General features: G+C 39.2%; 1 protein-coding gene across 1 annotated transcript in view; it reads right to left on the bottom strand.

Moving 5' to 3' along the window:
• Window positions 1–16,656, bottom strand: part of LOC124862516 (rho GTPase-activating protein 44-like) — a 35,727-nt gene extending 19,071 nt beyond the window's left edge. Inside the window, exons 1-8 of the mRNA XM_047356478.1 lie at window positions 16,334–16,656; window positions 3,037–3,076; window positions 1,592–1,711; window positions 1,428–1,504; window positions 1,195–1,306; window positions 1,038–1,114; window positions 797–911; window positions 590–658 (exon numbers count right to left, since the gene is read on the bottom strand). Coding sequence (XP_047212434.1) covers window positions 590–658; window positions 797–911; window positions 1,038–1,114; window positions 1,195–1,306; window positions 1,428–1,504; window positions 1,592–1,711; window positions 3,037–3,076; window positions 16,334–16,386 — 663 coding nt within the window. The 5' untranslated portion in view covers window positions 16,387–16,656. The remainder of the gene's footprint in view (window positions 1–589; window positions 659–796; window positions 912–1,037; window positions 1,115–1,194; window positions 1,307–1,427; window positions 1,505–1,591; window positions 1,712–3,036; window positions 3,077–16,333) is intronic.
• Window positions 16,657–18,435: the final 1,779 nt, after the last annotated feature.

Raw genomic sequence — 18,435 nt, 5'->3', positions numbered from 1 at the left:
AACAGACTGAACATGACATCCCCACAATTACACATGATGGTGGCAGTGTCATAATGTGGGAAAGTTTTTCTTCAGCAGGGACAATGAAGATGGACAGAGTTAATGGGCAGGATACAACTCCATGGCAAGACTTAAAAACTTTCCATTGAATCTGACTGAGCTTGAGCTCTTGTGCAAAAAAGCATGTGCAAAAATGTCTGTCTCTAGATGCGCAAAGCTGGTATAGACATAAATCATACGTCCTGCTGCTGTTTTTGCAGCAAGATGTAGTTTTACCAAATATTGATTTGCAGGGGGTTAGTACAAATCAATGACATGCTTATAAACATTTCATTTGTAAAAAAAAAAAAAATGCATCCTTTTCTTTTACTTCATAATTATGTAGTACTTTGTTTTGGTCTCTCACATAAAATCTTGACAGGATACAATAAAGCTTGTGGCTATAATGAGACACATTTTGTAAAAGTTCAAGGTGCATGAATAGTTCTGCAGGGAACTGTAATCTTGTTAGAACGCATACTGGGTGTTGTGTGTAAGTTGTAAAAGAAAAAAAAAACAACTTCAGTAGTTTAAAATTTGATTTACTTACTGTCTGGAAGTAGTATGCATAGTCTATTTCTTTGGCCACAAAATTGTACATATCTGCAGACAGCTGATCCTAAAAATTAAAGTAGAGAATAAAGGATCTCAGCATTGTGGTCCATTTGTGTCTAATGTGCTTAAAGCATTTATAAATCAGAAAGAAAAAGAAGCCAAGGATAACATGATTAACGATTTGCTGTGTCTGTTGACTCACTCTACAAATCTCCATCCTATTGGCTGTTTCCTCCATCTCCTCTCTTAGGGACTCGGACTTGGCGCCGGGCTGCATTGTGCTTGGGTGGCTGGATGACTTAGATGCCTGGTGATATCTGCGGTGGGATAAAACCCCAGAACTACTGCACTGGATATGTCATTTCTCTGGGACATTTTTACCATGAGTGTTAAATTAACAGGAGCAGATTGCAGCCTGGGATTTAAACATAAATGCCTTTCACCTTGTTCGTGCTGAGTCCATGTCCAAGACAAGTTTAGCTAAGTGCTTTCTCTGTTTCTGGATGTTGGGAATATCCACCTACAGAAGAAAGCATTAGTGGTTATGATGTAAGGGAAGAAAAATAAAGGGCCAAGGCTTCACACTTGTGCTTGTTTTACCTCTGCAAGCACATAAAGAGGCTCCACCACATCTCTTTCTATCTGAAGTTCAAACTGCAACAACTCCTGTGCCAACTTCTCCTCCGTCTCCCCACACAAGTTCAGCATCTTTCTGTTACATTGCAACCAAACACAAAGTCACAGACAATTACATGGAAAATGCTAATAAAGAAAGAGAAAAAAAAGCTTAATGAGTAATTAAAGATGACTATATGCGTGCAGTAGATTGTTACCCCAGGAGGGAGTCATCCCCCAACACTGCTGCTCCCTCCTCCATGCACTGCGCCAAGATTGTGAGTGGAAGCTTTTTCTGACAGCAGAGAGAGATAATGTTACGAAGACAACAGCGTCAGTCATCATACACCTTTCCTTTAGCATCTGAGAGGCAGGCACTCACAGAAGGTGACTTGACAGATCTCTTCTCTGTGTCAGTGCCCTGCTGACCCTGCAGGCAGGCAGTCAGTTTCTTGTGAGTGCTATGTGTCACCTGCTTCACCAGATCCAGGCGCTTCTCCACCTGTTCACAGACAAGGCACACACAGGACACAGCTGAAAGCTAATGTTAAAACAAAGACATAACAGTATTCTCACAGCTACACATCTGTCATCTGCAAGCTTAACAATTTATCATGCGTTTAAGGTGCAAATCAGGATTATGTTAACTGCCTTGGGGGCGGTTTCAAGGTATACCGACGTTTTCAAATGTAATCACAAAAATTTAACGTCATGCCATTCCTACAGTTTAAAGTCATTTTAATGCGATGCCAGAGAAAGTATAGTAACATATAGTAGTGCAACACTCTCATATTACACACTGCTGGCCAGCTGGCTAAAAGAAGATTCCTATCTCTTTTTAAGTCCATTACAAATAAGATTATTTCAGCTGTCTATCGATATTTCCAATCAGACACTAAAGGAGAACTGTTGGCAAGCTACAAGCAGCATGGCTGTTGAACAACTATCTCTGTACTTGAGCAGATAGCAGATAAAAACAACGACTAACATCAGTTTGCATTAGTCCCACTGTTACTGTATAAAGAACAAAAGTGTAGAATTTCCAACTTTCACTCTTGTCTTGAGCTTTTCTTTTATTTCTCACTGTCATTCTGCTCTGATAAATCTCACAACAAATAATGAAAGAGCCAGCTGTCAATGCAAAATAGTCTTCTCACCACAAGCAAAAATATAAACTAGAATAAAGTTAGAAGTTTTCAAGTGATTATTCCCTAAAATATAACGTTGGCTATTCTACTCTTTAAAGAGTAACACAAGTATAACTAGCTGAGTTTAGCTTGATATTTAGTTGAGCTTTTTAGTTCCATAGAGGCTTTACAGACATGCTGCTCATGGCTTGCCAACTAGAGTTGCAAAACAGCATTAAGGTGGGGCTCCTATATTTTCCACAGGACTGTCTGTAGATTTTGCAACTACAAATTTTCGCAAAAAGCTGGAATAAACTGTCTTGTAAGCAAGGTTAAAATGTGATACCTCCCTTTTTTAGACAGCTGACCGCTCGGTGTACAGTTATATGTCGACTGCCCCTCATTGCTGTGTCACTGCCCCTCCCCAATGGGGAAAACTCCAGTCAATCCAACATTTTCCCTGCAGTTCATTAGAAACACTAAACCATACAAAATATAAGAACAAACATTTTAGCAGTTCTGAAACTTTTCAGAGCTTTGGTACATCTTCATACCAGTAACCGCTCAATGCCTTGTGTGCATTAAATGAAAACAGCTTAAATAGTATGTAATTACTATAAAGTTACTGTTGGTTTAGTTCAGTTCATGCTTTTAGCCATGCTTTTTTTACTCAAACAAACACATCTGTACTGCAGCTCACCTGTAGAAGATCTTCACTCAGCACCTCTGTTTTTTCTGCCCTGTATGGATAAAAGTTTGAAGCAGTTAGAGTATGTAAAGACACTAGCCAATGATTATTAGTTGGTTCTGACTAATAATCAAGCACATTTTAACTTAATACTGATGTGCTATTTGCAGGGAGCAATAACCACTGGCATTTCTATTTATTATATTTTTGTTGTATACAGACATGATAAAGACTTCCACTGGTTAAACATATTTATTTATTTTTAGAATACCATTTTGGCTCAATTTTGCCAATATATCTTCACATATACATGTATTCCCAACATGGAGAAACTCATTAACCTTTTGCATATCATACATGAGGGAATGCTCCAAAATGGGTCACCAACATTCCTTCACCTGTATGTGAATGCAAGTGTTTACATGGCTGCCTCTCTGACTCATAATCTCAAACACCACTTAACAACAGCACATTAAAGCCACAGATTCAATATGCCACTTCCTACTGAGCTGCATCGCATCCCACTGTGACTCCAGCAGGCTGGGGCTCGGCTCTAGCCTGTGAGGGAGGGCAGAGCTGCAGTGCCGATGAGGCAGATAAAGCTACTCAGTCAGAGATGTGAGTGAGGTCATTAGCTCCGAAAAGGCTAAACCAGTGGAAATCAGAAATAAATGGTGTCTGCTCAGTTCAGACAGCTTGTGTTTTATAACTTTGCCCTTTGCCAGTTAAGTGTTTTCTCTATTAATTGAGAGAAGTGGGGAAAATAATTGAATTTGGTTCTAAAAATAGATTTTATAGTAATTTAGATCTCTACACCACCTAAATGGAGACAATTCAATTGAGTGACACTTGGTTAGAAATAAAAGAGTGCTTCAGGCTAACAGGGAAATGCAGAATGTCTCAACGAACCACACCTGCGTACCCCCAGCATCCACCCGGCAGTAAAAATATTCGCTCTGCACTTCCACTTCCTGTCTGCACAGTCCCTTCCTTCAATTGTGCCTGAACCATGCCAATCTCAGCAGCAAATAATGAATGAGAATTAATCTTTAGTAAAAGAATGGGCAAGATCTTTGTTTGTTCTCCTAATATTTATCATGACAAAAACAACAGCTTACAGCTTAAATTCCCCTTTTCATGTTTGACATATGATCATAAGTTTGACAAACCACACACTATGGCAGATCTGACCAGGTTACTGTCTAGAAATTACTGTAAGCAAATGTTTGGTTTTTATGAACTTCTTCTTGCCAACAACTGAGAGCTGTACTTTAATGACGTCAGTTATTAAAAAACTCTCCCACTTCACACAGGGCTGACAGCACACTGACATGAGAAATCAGCCAGAACATAGGAGGTGTTTGCAGTTTTAAAGACATCTTCTAGGGCTGCATCAGATACATAGTTGTGGCAGAAGCATTTTGAAAAGGCTACAACAGCATCATGCCCACAATGAGCTAGTGGTGCTTCAAGCACTGTGCTGCCGATGTAGTAAGGTTTCCAGCTGAGGAGAAGCACATACATCTCCAAATTGCATCTAGACTGGATGTTAGGACATCAAAAATAGTTGTGAAATCCCCTGGCTTCTGTAAAAGTTCAAATCGTATGCTGTTAAAGGGAAGCTATGGTATCATATTTGACAATGAGGCAGGAAGGGAGGAAAAAGTATGAGCGGTGGATCATGGGGTTTATGATATAAATTTACAATAGCAGCAACACTACTCATAAAAAAATATAGGCCTCAGAGCCTTGGTGAGATCAGCTCAAAGCAATAACAAAACACAGATTTAGTATTGTTTGTGCATGAATCCTTCAGACTGCATTTGCTAAAATAAGAGCACAGAACAGTGTGTTGCATCTGTTCAGAGACCACATCACCTGCATCCTCTCAGCCTGCTAAGATGACAAAACTACTCATGGTGGTTCCTCCTCCACAGCAAGCCTGAAACTAATGATGAAGAGGTCCAGAAACCTACCACTATACAGGTCCTTCTCAAAATATTAGTATGTTGTGATAAAGTTCATTATTTTCCATAATGTAATGATGAAAATTTAACATTCATATTTTTTAGATTCATTGCACACTAACTGAAATATTTCAGGTCTTTTATTGTCTTAATACGGATGATTTTGGCATACAGCTCATGAAAACCCAAAATTCCTATCTCACAAAATTAGCATATTTCATCCGACCAATAAAAGAAAAGTGTTTTTAATACAAAAAACGTCAACCTTCAAATAATCATGTACAGTTATGCACTCAATACTTGGTCGGGAATCCTTTGGCAGAAATGACTGCTTCAATGCGGCGTGGCATGGAGGCAATCAGCCTGTGGCACTGCTGAGGTCTTATGGAGGCCCAGGATGCTTCGATAGCGGCCTTTAGCTCATCCAGAGTGTTGGGTCTTGAGTCTCTCAACGTTCTCTTCACAATATCCCACAGATTCTCTATGGGGTTCAGGTCAGGAGAGTTGGCAGGCCAATTGAGCACAGTGATACCATGGTCAGTAAACCATTGTTACCAGTGGTTTTGGCACTGTGAGCAGGTGCCAGGTGATGCTGAAAAATGAAATCTTCATCTCCATAAAGCTTTTCAGCAGATGGAAGCATGAAGTGCTCCAAAATCTCCTGATAGCTAGCTGCATTGACCCTGCCCTTGATAAAACACAGTGGACCAACACCAGCAGCTGACACGGCACCCCAGACCATCACTGACTGTGGGTACTTGACACTGGACTTCTGGCATTTTGGCATTTCCTTCTCCCCAGTCTTCCTCCAGACTCTGGCACCTTGATTTCCGAATGACATGCAGAATTTGCTTTCATCCGAAAAAAGTACTTTGGACCACTGAGCAACAGTCCAGTGCTGCTTCTCTGTAGCCCAGGTCAGGCGCTTCTGCCGCTGTTTCTGGTTCAAAAGTGGCTTGACCTGGGGAATGCGGCACCTGTAGCCCATTTCCTGCACACGCCTGTGCACGGTGGCTCTGGATGTTTCTACTCCAGACTCAGTCCACTGCTTCCGCAGGTCCCCCAAGGTCTGGAATCGGCCCTTCTCCACAATCTTCCTCAGGGTCCGGTCACCTCTTCTCGTTGTGCAGCGTTTTCTGCCACACTTTTTCCTTCCCACAGACTTCCCACTGAGGTGCCTTGATACAGCACTCTGGGAACAGCCTATTCATGCAGAAATTTCTTTCTGTGTCTTACCCTCTTGCTTGAGGGTGTCAATAGTGGCCTTCTGGACAGCAATCAGGTTGGCAGTCTTACCCATGATTGGGGTTTTGAGTGATGAACCAGGCTGGGAGTTTTAAAGGCCTCAGGAATCTTTTGCAGGTGTTTAGAGTTAACTCGTTGATTCAGATGATTAGGTTCATAGCTCGTTTAGAGACCCTTTTAATGATATGCTAATTTTGTGAGATAGGAATTTTGGGTTTTCATGAGCTGTATGCCAAAATCATCCGTATTAAGACAATAAAAGACCTAAAATATTTCAGTTAGTGTGCAATGAATCTAAAATATATGAATGTTAAATTTTCATCATGACATTATGGAAAATAATGAACTTTATCACAATATGCTAATATTTTGAGAAGGACCTGTATAGTCAATATACTCAGATTTTGAGGAACATCCTAGTACAGATCTAATACACATTGACATATCATCCTCATACGATAGCCAAGAAGGGGCAAACCTTTGAGCTAGGTAAGGACATTGTTGCCTCCATACTGAAATGAGGTTTTTTCAATTTGTTACGACCACATGATGCTCAGTCTTGAAAGGCATCGGCACTCTGAATTTGGCGTAAAATGGGGCTTAACTTATTAAGGTCTGTGCACAGGTCTTCTTGGAACATGCAGATGGTGTGGATATTGAAAGGTTAGGCAAAAAACAAGAAGACATTTACATTTCACATTTAAAACAAAGGAAGTGACATTTAAAAAGTAAACATCTAAGACATCAAGATTGATGTAAAAAGGATTAAAGCCTATCTTCAAAAAGAAAACTGTCTCATTCTGTTTGTTATCAGTTGGTGGCATTTCCTCTTTAGAAGAAACAAACATACTTAATCAACCCTTGAAGACACAGATGAAAAGCATGACCAGCCTGTGGGAGCCTGCTTGGTTCTAAGGACCCTGATATGAAGCTAAAGCCTGAGAGAGAAGACTGAGGTGAGGAGTGATTTTCCTCTCGGCAAACAGTGTGCAGATTGCGCACTGGGAGGAAAAGTAAACACGTGGGAGAGTTGGCAGCCATGTGGGCGGTGTACTCATGGAGACGATTAAAGATGCTGCCAGGTTTATGCCAACCATCTGCCACAGCACAGGCATTCCTTTACCTAAAGCTCCTGATGACAAATGTGTGCACAGACAACTTTGAATATAAGGACTGATGCACATAAGACAAAAAAAGAAAATTTACTGTTAATTCACAAACTTGAAACATTCTTTTAAGCTCCTTTTTATTTCCATCCACCTCTTGTGAGACCGTTTTGAAATCTTAGCAAAGTAAACATGGACAAGTGCTGAAATTAGAGGAAAAACCATAGATAACATTTGCACAGAGAATATGTAGCTGCAACACTTTGAACATCATACACTCCACCTTAGTTGATAAAATTAACACAGGGCTACTAAAAACAAAGATCTGAATAGCTTAAGGATATCTGGACTAAAATGGTCACATTTGTATGGGAAGCAATGCAGTTCATTTTGCATCTGGTACATTCCATTAGGTTGGAGCCAAAACGTCCATCAAACACACAGCTGACCATTTCAACTGCAGATTCCCCATAAAACAAAACTTATATAATACATATTTCTATCTTGAGACATGTTAATGTTGGACAGCTGCACCCTCTGCCCCTTAGCACAGTCCATGCTTATGAAAGCCTGCATAATCCATGTGTACATGGACAAAATGTGCACAAAATAACTTCTGTGCTCACAAACATATTGCATCAATAGAAAACCAACTGTCTGCTGTTGGAAATCTGACCATTCTCTGAAAAAAAAAGCAAAGAGGGTGTCCATTCTTCTGCTGCTAATCCAGCTAAAAAAGATGCACAGCCTGAAGGGAGAGCTAACTAGATGCATGGCCCTGTGCTGCTTGGGAAGGGTAAAGTGGCAGAATGGTGGCCCTGGGCCTCAGCAGGGCACCACGCAGCCTGGAGCGCTGGCATGGGAGACGCATGCAGCCACGCATACACACAGGCAAACTCACAGCATGTCTGCATTTGGAAATGCTCTCTAAATATTCTCCATTGGATACTTTTTGTTTTCAGCAGTCCCCTGTCGTGCATCTAGAGCCTTGCTTGGGTTACTCCCATATGACAAAAGCAGGGGGGTGGGGCTGACGCAATATCAAGTTTTAAAACAGAGAAACCCACTTACTGTAGTTGTCCAGCAAACTAGGTCACAGTTCTGTCAAGTATGCAATAATAAATGTGAGAGAAGCAACACACTTGCATGCACAGTAGCAAGCAGTGCAAACAGAAAAAGCACATATGTCCAGAGAGAGTGAAAGAACAGGAGAGCCTCCAGCTTTTTTTAATGTTTCAGTGGAACCACAATCATTCACTTATTCCTAATTGCTTTACTTATGGTAAATAATTTCGAAAGGTTTTTTGCACTGAGACCTCAATGCATTTATTTTGCTTCCAAGTTCACGCACCTAACAGGAAAATTATGTCTAATGGAAGAGAGTGTGAAGTAAAATAAAACAAAGCAAAATGTGAATAAAAAGCAAAAATATAGCATTAAAAAAAAAAATGACTCTTTTTATTTGTCGTTTTCAAATCCCTTCACAGCTTTGAAAATTTTACATGTGAGTTGGCAAGCAAATGTGATGAAACACATAATACCAAGTGAGTGTTTCTAGTCAACCAAACTAAAAGAAATTACAATCACTGTATTGACAAAGGAGAGGGAATCTTTTAGATCTTTATTTTTTAGAATAAATGAAATAAAAAACAACGAACAAGAACACCAGTGAAGTAAACAAAACAGAAAATTTATTGTTGGATTAATGCTTCCTTTTCTCAGCAGACTGACATTGCTGAATGTAAGGAAGTGGGCATGCTTGACAGGGAGTCAGCGGTCTGCTTAGCAGTTTTTTTCTAACAAGAATGACACCCTAGTCCAATACTAGCCCTAGTATTCAGCAAATTAAGACATTACATGAGACCAGTTACAAAAGATTGCTTTATGACAGCAATGTTATGGCCCACACAACCATAGGGAACACTCCAGTCTGCATAGTTCACCAGCAGACAGTCACTGGCAGCTTCCATAGGAATAATGAGGCAGAGATGCTAAAGAAGCTATTCATAGAGTGGCGTATCCAAGTATTTAAATGAAAACTCTAGTGGAAGGAAAAAGTCTGGTACCAACACCTAGATGATCATGGTATTATTCTGCTTGATTAAACTTGGCAAACAAAAACACCTTAGAGAATTGTGGAGTATTGTCAAGAGGAGGATGAGAGACACCAGAGCTAACAATGCAGATGGGCTTAAGGCCCAATTAAAGCAACTCAGGCTTCCCTAACACCTCGTCAGGGGCAGATCACCTTCACGCCAGGCCGTTGCAGTAATTTCTGCAAAAAAAGAGGCCCGATCAAGTATTAATTGGGGCTGTACAGCACATTGACATACATTTAATGTTGAGCTGTTTTATTTCCACTGGTTCTTAAAGCCCATCAAACAGGGCTGATGTTGACCACCATTACAGGGGCTCCTTCAGATACCATTTTTTTTAAGTTACAGCAATAATGAAAGAGAGAAACTGGACTTCTGTCTGAAATAACATCATCTTACTTTTTTTGGCCAAAATAGCAAGTCGTTTCACAAAGGCTCTTTATCACCACCATTATGCAATCCCTGAAAGGCACAAAGAGTAATTAAAATGTATCTTACACCATATGTTATCACCTGATTACACAATGCAACAACAGCAACAACTCTGCCTGTAAACTAGAATGGCATGTTCTCATTTTGTTGGTAATGCTGCAGTCTTATGAAACAATCAAAATGAGAAGGCCTTCATTTGTTGTCATTCTTTTTACATTCTTTTCTAGTCTGGGTTTCAGCGAGAAAGTCTAGAAAGTCAACTTAGAACTGAGCTTTAGAGTAAAAACAGAGTGCTCTGAGGTGTTTATACTGCTGTTTTGTTATTGGCTAAATAAGGTAGCAAAGACAAGAAAGTGGAGGAGCCAAGAAGCCTCCTATGTCTCACCTATAAATGATCATGTTTAAGTATCCAGCATTAATCCCTTTCAATTTGAAGAGAAAGATGCAAACACCAGATTACAAATTAACAAAATCAGAGATATATATGAGGTAACATTTGTTCATGCTTTTCTTTCTCTTGTTGTAAGCCTCTATTTCAGAATTTCTGCATGTCACTCTTTCATTGAGAGCCAGCATGCAAGCGGTTCTGCAATGCATTCCAATACTGTGTCAGACCAGAAACGAAAACCTAGAGCGAGACAATGCAGTGAAGAAAAAAAAAAACATCTACAGCCCACAAATGGCTGCCATTTTCTGATAATTGGACTGTGAAGTGCTGAGCTATTTAGGCCAACCCCTAAAGGCACAAGTAGGAAGAGTGCATTTATCACAGCGTTATGGTGAACATCATAAAGAGGTAAAAATGTTCTGGGTAAAGATGAGCAGGCTGAGAATGTTTTTGACTACATTTTTCATGTCTTTTAATTATACCTAAACTACAATCCGATGTTAACAAAACAAAACAAAACAAAACTACTAATTTAGAGAACCTATGTTGCATATATGTTGTGAGGTGATTACTTATGACTGATATAGCCTCATCACACTAATGTGGCTCTGCCTTGTGTTTTAATAGCTTATGAAGATATGTGACTTTTGGGGTCTTTCTGCGCATATGATACTGTAGCATATGTAATATGATCCCAAGCTCTGAGACACCATATATACCACACATTTGTACCACTGCTCGGAAATTCACGCCAGTGCTAAGTCAATGTTGTAGCAATTATCCAATTACAGTAGTTAGTTACTTTATCTCATGATACACTGATGCTCTGTCTGCACTAAAGATTCAGTCAACTCGGTATGCCAAATGTGTGATGGACTGGCGACATATCCAGGGTGTACCCCACCTCTCACCCAATGACCCCTGGAGATAGTGATTCTGGAAGGATAAGTGGGTATAGATAACAATTTGATAATAATCAATCAAATTAATCAACTAAAATGTTCTCTTTAGTTTGTTAATTGAGCATAAAACCTCACTGCAACAGTAAAGGGAAACAATCAGGGATACCCTGCTATGAAAATTATCCATTATAAATATTGCTTTTAGACAGCTAATATTTATAACCAATATTTACCGATATTATACATATTTCCCTATCCTTTCAAAACCTTGAAAAAATGACCACATATCTGACATTGCTTCTCTGTTTTAGTTAAACCTCCATATCATCCATTCAACAAATGATTCTATACTAATTCTACTCTACTACTACTATATAAAGGAGCATTAAATGACGAGGAACCTTCAAAATATAATCTAAGCTCATTAAGGCTTTATCCACAGTTTATTCGGTCTCTCAGGGCTAAAAAGAAACACCTTACATAGGCTAGTTCTGAGTTTTAATACCTGATGTTACACCGAGAGGAGGAAATATAAGGCATGTGCTAAAGTTTTGGAACCAGCTTTCATCTGCCAGCATTCAGCACAAGAACTGCCATCACAGAATCAAAAAAAGTACCTTACTGAGTCAGATGTGTTTCAACCCATCAAGAGCGATGTCATACTGGACAGCCAATGATAAATAGATTCAATTAATTGAGACAGACCTCTAAGTCCGAAAAGTACCAGCTAGCTAACAATGGGACAATAGTTTCCCTCTAGTGTTTTTCTAAAACATATAATCATTTCATTGAAGACAAATACAGAGTAACCATCAAAGATTAACACATCAATCAATTTTTAAAGTTACAACTGATTATTGATTATTACAATGCTTTCTGAAAATCTAAACTAGTAAAATAAGACCTATGATATAAGAGAAACTTTGTCATGTTTTGGCAGAAATATTTTTATTAGTGTACCTTGAGCTGCACAATATACTGAATTGCAATTATCATCACATCTAATGTGTGCAAAATCACAGTTGCAAAGGACCGCCTGGATGCATTATTTGGTAGGCTATAATATTTTGGGGCTCATGCATTAAAATTTTGATTGGCAATAATGTGTTTTTTTTCAGGTGAATGGACTTTTGCTCTCTTTTATGCTCACACCAACGGTGAGCATGGCCCTGCCATGGACTGGCAACCTGTCCAGGGTGTAGCCCGCCTCCCACCCATAGACTTCTGGAGATAGGCACCAGCTTCCCAGTGACCCACTATGAAAGAAGAGGTAGAACATGACTGGCATTTTAAGGTGACAGTTTAACCTATCTAATGTAAAGTCCTAAACAAAAGGACTGACAAAGAAAGTTTGTTGTGTTTTTTCCCTTCTATCAAAGACATTTTAGACCTTATCATATACAGTTGAAACCAGATATATAATTACTTGTGAAGATGCTGACTCAAGCTGGTAAGGGAGTTTCACGAGTCCTTTATCAAAGCCATTAATCTAAAAGCAACATAAAATGCCAGATCATAGTTTGCAAATGCACTCGGGGACAAATACCTTTACTGTGAAGACATATTCTGTGGTCTGATGAAACTAAAATTGACGTGTTTGGCCAAACTGGCCATTATGACATTTGGAGGCAACAGGGGGAAGCTTGAAAGCCTGAGAACACCATCCTAACTATGAAATCCAGGGGGGTGGTGGTGGAGCAGCATGAGGAAGGAACATTAAGTGGAGATATTAAAGGAAAATCTCAAAACATCAGCCAGGAGAGAGAAGCATGTGGAAGGATCCCCAAAATGGTTGCTCCAAGTCTTACAATTTAAATGACAATTGTACTAAATTCTAATGAAATGTATATTGACTTCTTACCTTGAAGAAAGTAATACCATTCTCGATCTCATTATTCTGTTGTTTAGGAATTAGATTTAATTTAGGAATTAATTTTAACTCTGAAAGTCTTACCTGAGCGAACACAGTGAAAAATTGTCTGATACAAAATCTGACCATGATAAAAAGAACATAATGTGTCTTTTTATATATTTTGTGTAAATATCTGATTTCAGCTGTTTTAAAAGACATCTTTTACCAGGCTGTGGTGGACCTAAATAGGACTGGGAGATGGGTACAGTGAAATAGGTCAAGAGAAATGGAGGATAAGAGCTCTCTGAATCAGTGTAATACAATGCTTGTTCAATCTGTATGCATGAGGACATAATAAGTGCAATGTATTCCATAGACATTTTAAAAGGAAATGCAAAAACGAAATTAAACATTTTTTTCCTTCCACTTTAACACTCTCTGGTCCTGTCTGCTCTCTTTTACAAGACAGCGTTCATTTAAGTTGTGTAGTGTGCTTGACAGCTTGTTGTTCACTATAAAGTTGTGTTTTGCACAGGTAACTGGTCCAACTAATGATCACATAACATGGATCTTAAACACTGCAGCAGAAGCAGGTTTAGAGAGTCGGAGTGCTGCTGACACAGCACACCTGAACACCAACCTACTCCACTAGATGGAGACCTCTACTGTCTGCCATATAAGAGACAGAAGACAGTAAAGGGAGAAAGATGTGCCATGATGGGTGACTATTCATGTTAAAATCTGATAAGTAGAAGTAAACGGTCGATATAGACGCATACTTAAATAATCCGTTCATATGTATAATTGAATGCTCTTTTGAGATTAATATTCTTGTTAATAAAGCATACAACTCCACCCTGAGTTGGATGAAAAGAAAGTGAGAACTGTGCATCGACTACCAACTCCACAGAGACTGTTCAAGTTCAGGAGGGTCAGAAGCTTAAACCGGCAAAGCAATCGTGCCACAGTTTGAAGAAGGTCGAGGTCTGAGTCAGCAGAACAATAAATCAGATGATAAAATTTGCTCATTCGTTTTCATCTGGTATTGCTCAGGGGAGCTTAAATCGTGACAGAAAAGCTAAATTACAAAGCATCGAGTCATAATGGGAGAGTAAAAAACCTTCTAGAAACTGAGCAGAAGGACAGCAGAGCCTAGCATTATGTGAATATTTGAGGTGTGAAAGCTACATTAAAATGCCTGATTAATCTGCAAATGCCCATGTTTGCCCACCCACTGATTCCACACTTACAGCCTACTGCCAGTGGGTGCAAGAACACATAGACCCCTGCATGCATATGCAGAATGAAAGCTGCTTCAACTTTTTAAATCTGTCCATGAACACATACTTTGTGGATGGCATTTTAAGGGGCTTTTTATCTTTCATGTTAAGAAATTTGAATGACCTGTTTAAACATAGCCTTGACATAACATGTACACAGCAGTAATAACTGTAACTCAACTTCAATACACTGTCATCTAGGTGCACTTTATTTTCAGTGCATTAGATGTCAAAGCTTTCGTCATAAACTACGCTTCCTGTCAATATTAAAGAGAACTGTAGGTCGCTGTGCTTTATTGTGACATTAAAATGTCAATTTTATTTATTTTTCATTAACAGATTAATTATTTTATGCTCGGGGTTTACTCTAGTATACATGCTTTAATTTTCAAATTTTCCTTTGAGCCAAAAGATTAAACTTATTTATCAGATGTTTATTTCACACAGACATCATCTCACTATAAATACAGCTGCTAGTTGAAGACCCAATAACTTTATCAGATAACATCAGTGAGCAAGCCCATCATGAAGACCAAGGAACACACCAGACAGCGCAGGGATAAAGTTGTGGACAAGTTTAAAATAGGGTTAGGTTGCAAAACAATATCCCAAGGTTTGAAAATCTTCAAGACTTGATGTAGAAATTGAAAGAATTTGGAACAGCTACAGACCTACTAAGACAACACCATGTACCAAAACTTACAGGCTTTACAAGGAGAGCATTAATCAGTTGTGCACTCCATAAATCTGGCATTCAGATGACAGAAAAAGGTCCTGATACAATACAGTGAAGCTTGTGGTTGGAACGTGACAACATGTGAAAAGGTTCAGGGGCTGTAAAACGTCAGTGTAACTTTGATCTTTACAAACAGCTTGGAGAATGTATTTAGAATATGTTTTTTTCTTTATCAGTGAATACAACCAAACAAACACAAAAATGTCCTTTATAGCTGGTCATATGACATCCAAGAACCTCCCTGCCCACATATATCTAGGATCAAACACACACACTGAGTGGTGCAGAAATCCTTAGACTTCAGCAAGCAAAATCATATTAAACCAAAGGCTGATTATGAAGATAGCATAGACCTGGCTTTACATGGTGTGCCCCTCCTTCAGAGTGCTTTTTACTTAAGCAACCTTGTAGTAATAATGACCCAGCCTTCTGGTCCTAATCCCCCTGTGCTGAACAGAAAACACCTTCTGGCCTAGTGCTGCTTGACAAGCTGCTCTCCCTGTGCGCAGAGGAAAGCCCAGTGGACCTGTGTGAAAGGTCACAGCACATCCATTCCTAAAGATAGGAGGAGTTTCAGAGACACCTAAATGATCTGATATAGACAGTCTTTACATCTTAGTGTGTTGAATGAATAAAATCGAACATAGATCTTCAAAATTAGCATTCCCATAATGTTGCTCACGTCTAGCAGAGCAAGTTATCCACGCTTAGATGGTGTTTCACTCCTCACAGATGATTTTTGTGCGTAAAGACAAGATTGCGCCTTTTCTCCATTTTATTTCTTTCCTCACGTCGCAGCCCTCTCCCCATCCATCGGAATCACGCTCAACTATTGACAGGTTTGGTGACAGGCAGAACCTTTCAACACAGCATAATCCTCTGAATATGAATTTGCAACGATTCAGAGCTGATATTTTGCTTTAAAAACGGGGACGTGTCGGTGAGGCTGCCAGCGTTGCTGCGATTGTCTATTTTTAATGTCTTTCCGTGGGCAGGTTGGAGCTACTGGGGCAATGCGCCTACACGCTGCCAATGCGGTAGTATATTCTGCTGGATATTACGCATAGAGGAACACTGCATGGTGTTGTTTTCAACACGAGGTTTACTTTAACCCCACCTAATTAGCAATATATTATCCATAAGCAAACTGCATATGCATACATATAAATAATAACGTCCCATTTGCCTGGATTTTATTAAAAATACTAACGGGGCCATAAGAGGAGGAGGTGGCGGGGGCAGGGGGGGTTTCTTTTCAATTTCACTTGGCCCGGCGACAATGGCGCACTGAGAGGCTTTGCTTACCTTCCCACCGTTTGGTTGGCGAGCTGTCGCATTCGATTGAACTGCTTCTTCATCTTGTATTTTCTGCGTTAACACCAATGTGAGGGAATATTCCGCATTATTTCTCTCAGCGCGTCGGTCCGTCCTCTAAAGAGGCTCAGCACAAAATCCTCTCTTCCATATTTTCCGTCCGTCATTGCAAACAGCCCAGCACGAAATCGTATCCCACGATTACATCTTTTTAGGTGGTATATTTTTATATTTTTTCACATTAATATTTGCCCTGCTTCTTGCGCAGGGATGCTGGAGCAATTCACGGTGGGCACACACACACACAGGCTGAGGGCGACAGCAGTGACAAGAAGCGGCTGCGCAGCAATGCAACATGGGAAGTGTAGTATGCAGTCTCCAGATTTAGAAGCCTCGGCAGATACAAAATTCTAAATTTGTAATTTGTTTTACTAATGCTTTTATCATGATCTTCTGAAATAATAATAAAAAACAACAACACAAATACGCAAATTTTTAGGCCACCTAAACCACTTATCTATCTATCTATCTATCTATCTATCTATCTATCTATCTATCTATCTATCTATCTATCTATCTATCTATCTATCTATCTATCTATCTATCTATCTATCTATCTATCTATCTATCTATTAGATATATTTGTATATGCACTCTGGGGTATATATATCATATCTTTTTTTAAAAATAGGGCTGTATTATCAAAAGACAAAGCAAAATAAAATAAAACAAAACAAGACTGTATTCCTCCGTCACCCAACGTAGTTTTTGACTGAACCTAGTTAGCAACCCCATCTAGTGGCATGCATCTGCTAATGCACTAATACAAAAATAATAATAATAAAAATGCCCTGCGATGGACTGGCGACCTGTCCAGGGTGTACCCTGCCTCTCGCCCATAGACTGCTGGAGATAGGCACCAGCTCCCCCGCGACCCACTATGGAATAAGCGGTAGAAAATGACTGACTGACTGATAAATAATAAAAATAATAATTATAATAATACTGATAAAAATAATTTTGGTGGATGTGGGAGGTGGTAATTGGAGTTGCTTTAGAACGTAACAGCTGACCAAATTTAGTTTGACGACACATTTATTATATTTTTAGTGAAAAACAGAACCTCAGAATACATTGGTGTCACGGAGTGACATTTTTGGACTATGTTTGTGGCTTTGTGTTTGTTTACCTTTTGCTTAGATTTTTCTATTTTGGTTTTTGTATCATGTTTTCTTTTCTCCCTCTTCCTCCTCCTAGTGTTTACTTCTTAAGTTCTTTTATGGTTGTTTTCTTATTTTTTTGTATGGTTTATCATTATTATTATTATTATAATTATTATGGTTCTTGGTCTTCCCTGGATTCTCTAGTTTTATTTCTCTTTAGTATCTTTGTGTATTATTGTGTTTTATTATATGTTCCTTTGCACTCTTCTTGTTTACTAGTTTATTTTCTGTTTCCTTTCCAGTTATTTCAGTCAGTGTGGTTAGGTTTGTTTACTTTTGTATTCAGGTTTTCTTTATGGGTTCTTTGTTTGTTCTTAGGTTGTTATTGTTGTTCCTATGTTCCTATGATACTTTAGTCATGATTATTCTAGTTTTCTTATTCCCCATTTGATTATTTATCTTTGTCTATAGGTTTGCTTGCTCTGTGTTTCTGTTTTTTATTAGTTACTTTGCCCATCCTCAGCCTTTGTATTTGTTTCACCTGTTCCTTCTGCCTCCCTGCCTCCTTGTCACACCTGTTCCCTGTTTTCTCTGATTACCTGCCCTTTGTTATCCCTCAGTATATTAGTTGGTTTTGTGTCATTGTTTGTTGCTGGTTCCTTGTGTTCGTCACACCTCGTTCTCAACCCACGTATTAGTGCTGAGTTTTTTCCATGTGCCTGCAGAACCTCTTGTAAGTTTTTGGATCAGAACTTTTTTTGTATCTGCAGTGCCTTGTTTGGTTTCTTTTGAAAACCTCTGGAAATAAAGCTAAAACCTTTTACAACATGCTGCTGCCCAGCTCTTGTCTGCACTTTTGTCCGCCCTCAAACCACATCATGACAATTGGTTCTTGGGAAAATGCATTTCTTAATTGTCCTACTTTGAACA

This window comes from Girardinichthys multiradiatus, chromosome X (assembly GCF_021462225.1).
Source record: "Girardinichthys multiradiatus isolate DD_20200921_A chromosome X, DD_fGirMul_XY1, whole genome shotgun sequence".
Lineage (NCBI taxonomy): Eukaryota > Metazoa > Chordata > Actinopteri > Cyprinodontiformes > Goodeidae > Girardinichthys > Girardinichthys multiradiatus.
The sequence above is the reverse complement of the archived record's forward strand: the minus strand, read 5'-3'. Positions and strand labels throughout refer to the sequence as shown.